The following is an 8,551-nucleotide window of genomic DNA, read 5'->3' on the forward strand; positions in this document are numbered from 1 at the left end:
TACCCACTATAAATTGTTTTATCTTTTTCAAACACACACACACACACACACACACACACACACACGCACAATTTTCTAGACCATTTATGTATGCCTGGCAGAAAACTTGCAAGAAGGAATAATCTTAACTGAGGATGCTTATTAGTTTTTTTTTCATCAGAGATGAACATATTTTTAATTGGCAGCTGGAAGGTTTTCTTTATATAGATGTGGGGAAATGGATTATACTGTCAGCAAAAAAAACGGAAATGACTTAATATTTAATAAAGAAGTACTTTGAGATTAGAACATAACAGTTCTCAAAATTTTCATACTATGAAAATTTTATCATCAACAACTTGAGGATGCCCATAAATATAAACTATAAAATTTTGTTTGAAAATGTTGAAGGTTTGGGATCTCCTTAAATCTGTACTCCACAATCTGTGACCTATAATTTTCGAAGACATTGAGTAGAGAATTACAGTGTTGTGCAATTTAAAATATTTGACAGCATTCAGTTCTTCAACCTAAATGGAAAAACGGGCAGCCCATACTTTCCTGACAGGCACAATAAGGAGAAGCAGACCCACCCCACGTGAAATCGTACCGCATCACACAGACACACCGCTACAAAATTAAATCAGACTTCCACCTGAGAATTCAAGAAATGTACTACCTTGCCCCAAACAGGTAAGAATCCGATTACCACAAGGATGGATAGTTACCCATGGCGAAGAAGGGGATTCCCAGCAGGGTGGAGTTGTACTTCCCATCAGTGATGAAGAAGATCCCTGCTGCCGTGACAATGGAGATGCACACTGTGAGCACCCCCAGGAGGCCTAGGAAGGGCTTGCTGCGCAAACAGTCCTTCATGGAGCTGGAGAGGGTGGCTGTTGTCAAGATCAGTACAAGGCTCACCAGGACCTTGCTCCTGGCCAGGATGCTGGTCTTATGAAAGTCTCTCCAAAGGCTAAAGGATGCTAAAGAGTAGAGCTGGAGTTCCTGGTGCTCTTCCTGGAGCTTCCTCATAAGCTTACAGAACTCATTCTCCCACTTCTCCCCTATGAGGTCCTGGGTGGCAGAGCCATAGGTCTGGAGGTAGTAGGTGATTTGAATGGCTCTGGCTGACTTGACCCGTTGGTCCTTGCTGTTTGGCACTTCTACTACCCCGCCCAGTTGGTGTCCAATAAAACTGTTCCTCCCATCCTTGAAAACAAACAAAGGGAGACGTAAGTTACAAGAGAGATGCATAGTCCAGAGGGCAGCTTCTTATTCTAAGTGAAGGAGAACAAGGAAGGCAGAGATGGGCTTTAGCAATTGTGGGACTGATGTGGGTGGAGTGACATGTTAGATTTTATGTTTCGCCTTTGGGAGCCACATGGGATACCATGCAAGGTGATCAGGGTTAGAAAAGATGCAAAGAGAATTATGAAGCTCTACAAGTCTTGCCACATGCATAGGAAATGGGCATGAATATTATTTTGATCTCATCCATACCCCCATTGCCACCTTTTCCTTCTGTAACAACCCACTGTAATTCCTTAATGTGGATCAAGTTTTATGATTCAGTTTCAGCCCAAAATGAAGCATGGTATGAGTTAACATTTCAAAAGTTAAACTAATTATTCACTTAATAAATAGGTGCTAAACTTTCTAGGGATAACACACACACCTACACCATACACACTTAGACACACAAACTTTACACACACACCCATACTCATCCTTTATATTCTGGCAATACAACTGCATATCACAGAACAAGTAGAAGAAAATATTGTTTTGTTTCTATAATTAATTTTATAGTGATGAAATGTTGGGGGCCAGATGTAAGCTGGCAAGGTCCTTGCACCTGAAGGGGCTAGCAAGGCTGGGACCCTTACCCACACAGTTTTCCCAGACTTGTTTGGATGGAAGTTATCAGTCGAATGAGAGCAACCTTTGTAGAATGAGAACAGCCTTTCATGGCTTACCAAGAAGTCTGTAACTATTTACTGAGATATGCTGTACTGAGAACTTGTCATTCTGTTCTGTCCCTCCCTTAGAGATTAAGAGGGACAAAGAATACATTCCTTTTGACAGATCTCCTATTCAGTGTGTTGTGTATAAAAGGCATTGAGTGGCTAATAAATTTGCTGTAGTTCCTCAAATGAGCTGCAGTCCTCCCTATCCTGCTATCCTGTCTTTCTTTCTTTTCTCAATTCCCACCTCCCTGCCTCAGCCCGGCTCAACCTGTCAGGATGGCCCTGACATTGATATGTTTTTTGAAATCTGATATGAGCATCTATTCACTCATTATAATTTTCCCTCTGAATACATGCCTCAGTCTTACTGTAGGTTGACCTCTTTCCCATAGAATACAGTGGACAAACCCCCTAAATGAGACTGCTAACATTTCAAGTGGGTTTGTTAAAAGTCATCACAACTTCAGAATTTCACATAAGGTAGAGTAGACAAGATCATAAGAGTAAGATATTTATTTAAGGTGCTCCTGAGTCAGACACTGATTCTCATCCAATGTACCTTACCACTTAGAACAAAATCCATGACAGCCATTATTACATTTTAATCAGTTTTTGTTCTCTATGTTTTGTTTTGTTTTTGCCACACTGTCATTTACCCTAATGCCAATGGCTGTCAGATGGAATATTGACACCAATATCTGGTTGCAAGATGGAATATAACATTGAAAATGGGTAACATCTAAAATGCAGGTATTGAGTGGGACACAGGTATGAAGGTCAATTTGTGCCATAAATAAATTGTTTCTGTTAGATTAGGAAAGCCATTTTTCTCAAGAGGATATAAAAGAGTAGATTCAGAGCAGAAAGCAAATCTTTCTAGAAGGGTAGTACAGAAGGGTAACAAACCAACAACATCATAACCATGGTTATTTTTACCAAACTTAATGTGGACTTGTGTAGTACAGACACCTGTATCTGAGGTTCTTGCTTGTATTTGTATGTTTTAAATATATATTTTATTGATTTTTTTACAGAGAGGAAGGGAAAGGGATAGAGAGTTAGAAACATCGATGAGAGAGAAACATCGATCAGCTGCCTCCCGCACCCCCCCCCCCCCCCCACCCCACTGGGGATGTGCCCACAACCAAGGTACATGCCCTTGACTGGAATCGAACCCGGGACCCTTCAGTCTGCAGGCCGACGCTCTATCCACTGAGCCAAAGCAGTCAGGGCTGTATTTGTATTTTTAACATCACCAAAAGCAACACAAAAGTTTGAGAAATTTACAGAGAGTACAAATGTTGTTAGTAGCATCATCCAGAATTAAGAGAAAGAAATTTTATAGTCACTTCACACACCCATATTTTCTCCACATGTTCAATTGAAATAATCGTTCTGTTTAACTCAATCTGGCCAGCTGTAAGTGAACAATATAATTCTAAGTAAGAATTTGATTGAGTTTTTTTTTTTCCTTTGCTTGGTTTATCTCCCACCTCCAGTCATCTTTTTAACTTATAAATATCAAACTAAAATTCCAGCTGTAGGTTCACAAAGCTCTATCTCCATGAAACCCTGTGTGTTCTCCGATGAGCTGTAAGTAAAAAGTGGAAAAGCTTTGAGAAAGGCGTGAGAATCCTGACTCATACTGAGAGATTGTGAAATACAGTTTCCTGTCTTTCAGTCCAGGAAACATAGACCCTTAATTAGGCTTGTTTACTTTTGTTTTAAGCCTGGTATAATTTTAAGTTCCAGTCTTGGTTTCTACTTCTTTGCAATCCCATCTGTGATGTTGAGTTGTGCTTTTGATTATTTGAAAGACTATTTTAAAAGCTGTACATATTCACTTGAGAATGTACAGTTCCACGTATCTTTACTCATTTTCATAATCAAAAAACATTTCTGAGGGATCTTTAGTGGCAGAACAAAGATTTATGCATCCCTTAGGCCTCATTTGGAAATTATAGTGGATCAAAGAAGGTGCTGGTAATGTATCCGGACAAAAGTAAAAATTTTAAAAAGGCAAATATAGATTATTAAATAACTGATCTTCATTGGCTTTGGCTAACATCTTACCCCCCTTTAGAGATGGTCTAATTTTCATTTTTTTATTATTTCATAAAAAATATGGTTTCATTCCATTATATTCAAATCAAAGTAACAAATAGAATGAGTTTCTCTCTCTTAATTTGCTTTACTCCATGAACAAGAACAAAATTAGCAAGGTCTTTGGATGTCCTTGAATTGAAAGCTCTATTGAATGGTTCATATTGGAGACAAGCCATTGGTACAATTATTGTCCTCAGTACAGTCTTGAGAAATATACTTTTATTCATTATTTGTAAAGGGAATTCTATTATTTTGTAAGGGGTAGCAGAAGAGTTTTTCAGTTTCCTAAACTAACCAGTTCATAGGTGCCTCTGTATAGGAGGAAAAAGGAGAGAATATCACATATGTTGTAATTATCCTCTGGACATGTAAGAAGCTAGGTAGGCTTAATAGAGAGAATACATAATCAGGAGTCATGTGACCTGAATCACTATGTGCATCTCATTCTAATTGGATAAAAAACCGTTGTCTGGTTCATTCCTCCTAGTGTTCCATTTTCTTATTTATAAAGTGAGTAGATATGAGTATATGAGTAAATGTTTATGACACTGAAGACATTTTCAGCTCTATCCATATATATAAAAGGCTAATATGCAAAGTGTCCCCTAGAGAGTTTGACCATGAGACCGGGAGTTCGATCGCTCACTATGACGTGGGCTGACCACCAGGGGGTGGCACGGAACCTGGCAGTGGGACCCTGAGGGAGCGAGGGAAGGAGGTGGCAGGGAGGCAGGCAGGCAGGGGGAACCGTGTGGTGGCGGTGTGTGGGTGGCAAGATAAGGAGGAGGCAGGGAGGTGGGGAGGTGTGGTACCTCACAGTGGCAGCACACAGATGGCGGCAACGGAAAGAGGAGGCAGGGAGTTAAGGAACCTGATTGGCTCTGATCGCCTGTCAGGCCTAGGGACTCTACCTGTACATGAATTTCGTGCACTGGGCCTCTAGTTATTCTATGAAAATACTGTCCAGAAACCTACTTTGGAGAGATCTAAATGTCAGAATGATATCATTACATCTAATAGAGCCATAAATTGATTATTTTTACATTCTACTTCACTCATTGGATAGAACTGGTTTGTTTAATTAAATAAGCAACTAGAGGCTCTAAGAAGACAAATCTGCCAGTCACAAGGATGAACACAAGGTTCCAACTCAACTGAGACAACCTCAATTTCAGCACTTTCCAGAGTTCTATGGGGTGATTTCAGGGAAGTCAGGCTGGCCCCCATTCTCCACTAAATGTTCTTTATTATTAAAACTATCTTACATGAAGATCCCCTTTTCCCAATATTTCCCTCTCCATTAAACCAACAGCCAACCATTTAACACATGGTGATTCATTTCCTCCTTTCCCAGTGAAACCTCCTACACAAATTCTGAAATGTCTTTGAGTGCAAAATCACTTTTATGTCTCAATGAAGATAAATCTTAAAATAAAAATATGACAAGATGGTAACATATTACTTTCATATGCTCTCCTTTTTCAATGTTTCACTGAATTCAACTGTCATTATTAGGATGAGATAAATTGAAGTCCCCAAGTCATATCCTGTGACCACTTCCACTCCTCCTCAATATGTTTTCCATATTAAAGGTGGAACATATTTCCCCAGTTATAAATAAAATCACACAATTTCTTCACATAAAACTTTCTATTAGCTTCCACTTGTACTAGGAATAAAATAAGAACCCCTTACCATGCCTGCAAGGCCCTGCATGGCTCATTGCTGGTTGAGCCCACAGACCTCTTCTCCTAGTCTTCCACTCATGAATTCTGCACCAGCTTTTCTGCCTTTTCACCTACTCCCTGCAGTTAATTTTCATTTCATGGCCTCACACCAACCATACCCTCTGCTTAGAATGCTTTTCTCTGTTCTTATGGCCAAGGCTACTTCCTAATGGAGATCTCAGCTTCTAATAGACTATTTGAATCACATAGTATAAACTAGACACCTCTTTCCCAGCAATCACTCCATCACATGGTCCTATATCATTTCCTTCCTGCTAACCATTTCTACCTGTAGTGACCCTCCATGGATCATTTAATCATTCCTTTTTCTGTCTCTTTCAGGAGAATGTGTGTTCATTAAAAGCTGGCATGTGTCCTATCTTGCTTACCGATAATCTCCCTGGGCCTAGAACAAAGCCTGATGTATAATAAACACATCATAATATTTAACTCAGTGAGTTCACTCAGAGGTGTGGTAACATTACTTTTTGGAGACTACTTTGCTAAGAAGGGGAGAAGTAAGAGACAGCTCAAAGTATTTGAGGACAGTAGGACATCAGATGAAGAGAGGTGTGCATAGAAATTAGAGATGATACAGAAGAAAACAAACTTTATCCTTTTTTTTCCAATCTGCTTAGTTTAGTGAAATCTTTCCCCTAAATAGTTTTCCTCTTCTACTTCCTCTGCACACTAATAATGTACAGTAAGCCTGTCAACGGACAAGGGGACTTAGTGAGTAGCCAGAAAAAGGATTTGTATGCACTATGGTTGGGACAAAGAACAGCACGAGATGTTCAAAGAACTGAAGGAAATTGTGGGATTTGAGACTAGAGAGGAAAGCAGGGTCTCTTCTGTAAGGGCCATGAGAGGCATATTGAGTTGGACTTAACTGTCCTGTGGTAGGAAGCCCTGGTGAGTTTTAAGCAAGGGGTATAGCATGCTTTACTTTTGGGAGTGCTCACTCTGATTGCTCTGTGGATCATGATTTAGGGAGTCGGATGACTTTAAAGGAAAGAGCTCAGTTGGAAGGCCCCTGCAGTATTTCTGGTTCTTGATGCAGCATGAATAAAATGTCAGCTGAGTCAGTCCCTGGTAGGTAAATTGTCCCAAGGTGAATCACTGGAAGTACAGGTCACGATGCTGTCTCACGGCCATGAAGCATCTCATCACATTATCTCCCTAGGAGCAGTAATGCCAGGAAAAAAATATATATATCTTAGGCTCTTTTGGTCTTTTTTTAGTTTACAGTTACTACTCTTAGTTTATAGTTACTACCTTGTAGCTCTTAAAATTACTCCCATGCAAGCTACACCTCTAGAGTGGAAAAGAAAATTAAACTCTCAGAGATATGATCAAAGAATAAATTCTTAAAGAGATGCAAGAGGAAAGAGACATTAATGCTATAAAAATTATGCAGAAAATAAATTACTTGATGATGCTTTGATATTATAGGGAGTAAGTGTCATATCTGCTCAATATATGCATTAGGTTTGCATTAAGATATTTGCTATGACTGCAAGACAATTTGGAAACACAGCTCCTGTCCAAGGCAACTGCAATTCAAATTTCATTAATATTTGATGAGGGAGACCCTGTAATGATGTTGGAAACTTTTAGATGGTCAGTTGCCTTTATTGCTAACAAGAATACTAGTTCCTTTGTCAACAAGAATACTAGTTCCTATGTATGGTAGATAGTGATATTTCTAAAGGAATTGTAAGGTTGTTTTTGTGTGTGTGCTTTTGTTTGCTAGTTTGTTTAAACAAGATTTTTCCTCATACATATTTCTTAATTTATTCTCTGATTTATTCTCGGTATCAAGTATACACATAAAGTGGGATTAAATAAAATCATCAACAATCTTGAATTTTGTCTCTAGAGCTTCATGTTTAGTAGAAACACAGAAAATACAGAAAAAGCAAGTTCATTTTCCTTTAGTTAAAAAGAAAAATCAAGAGTCATGTTCAAAATGAAGGCTTTAAAGTGTTAAAATGCTCTGATAAAGAATAAATTAAAATTCTTATGCATATTACTAAGTTAGGAGAGTCCAATCATACATTTCTTGTTTTATTTCAAAGAGGAAGGTTAAAAAATAATTTTCTGTGCTGCTGAAATGAAATCCTATATAATAAAAGGCTAATATGCAAATCAACCAAATGGTGGAATGACTGGTCACTATGATGTGCACTGACCAACAGCGGGCAGATGCTCAACGCAGAAGCTGCACCCTGATGGTCAGTGTGCTCCCACAGGGGGAGCACCGCTCAGCCAGAAGCTGGGCTCAGGGCTGGTGAGCACGGTGGCAGTGGCAGTGCTAAGAATGTTTGACTGATGGCTTAGGCCCATTTCCCTCAGGGAGTGGGCCTAAGCCATCAGTTGGACATCCCCCAAGGACTCCCAGACTGCAAGACGGCACAGGCTAGGCTGAGGGACCCCCGTGGGGTGCATGTATTTCATACCCCAGGCCTCTAGTGGCAGTGGCAGCTAAGAATGTTTGACTGATGGCTTAGGCCCATTTCCCTCAGGGAGTGGGCCTAAGCCATCAGTTGGACATCCCCCAAGGACTCCCAGACTGCAAGACGGCACAGGCTAGGCTGAGGGACACCCGTGGGGTGCATGTATTTCATACCCCAGGCCTCTAGTTAGAATATAAGATATGTTTAACATAACACACTAACATATCAATTAACTTTGACTTGTTTGGAAATTTTTAACACATGGCCAACTTGGTTCCAAGACTTAAGAACTTTCTTTTCAGTCTCTCCTTCAGGG

General features: G+C 39.8%; 1 protein-coding gene across 1 annotated transcript in view; it reads right to left on the reverse strand.

Annotated features, from left to right (window-relative positions):
- Positions 1 to 8,551, reverse strand: part of PTCHD4 (patched domain containing 4) — a 166,799-nt gene that overhangs the window by 107,079 nt on the left and 51,169 nt on the right. Inside the window, exon 2 of the mRNA XM_006765719.2 lies at positions 708 to 1,188. Coding sequence (XP_006765782.1) covers positions 708 to 1,188 — 481 coding nt within the window. The remainder of the gene's footprint in view (positions 1 to 707; positions 1,189 to 8,551) is intronic.

The sequence above is a fragment of the Myotis davidii genome, unplaced genomic scaffold (assembly GCF_000327345.1).
Source record: "Myotis davidii unplaced genomic scaffold, ASM32734v1 scaffold240, whole genome shotgun sequence".
NCBI classification, from domain to species: domain Eukaryota; kingdom Metazoa; phylum Chordata; class Mammalia; order Chiroptera; family Vespertilionidae; genus Myotis; species Myotis davidii.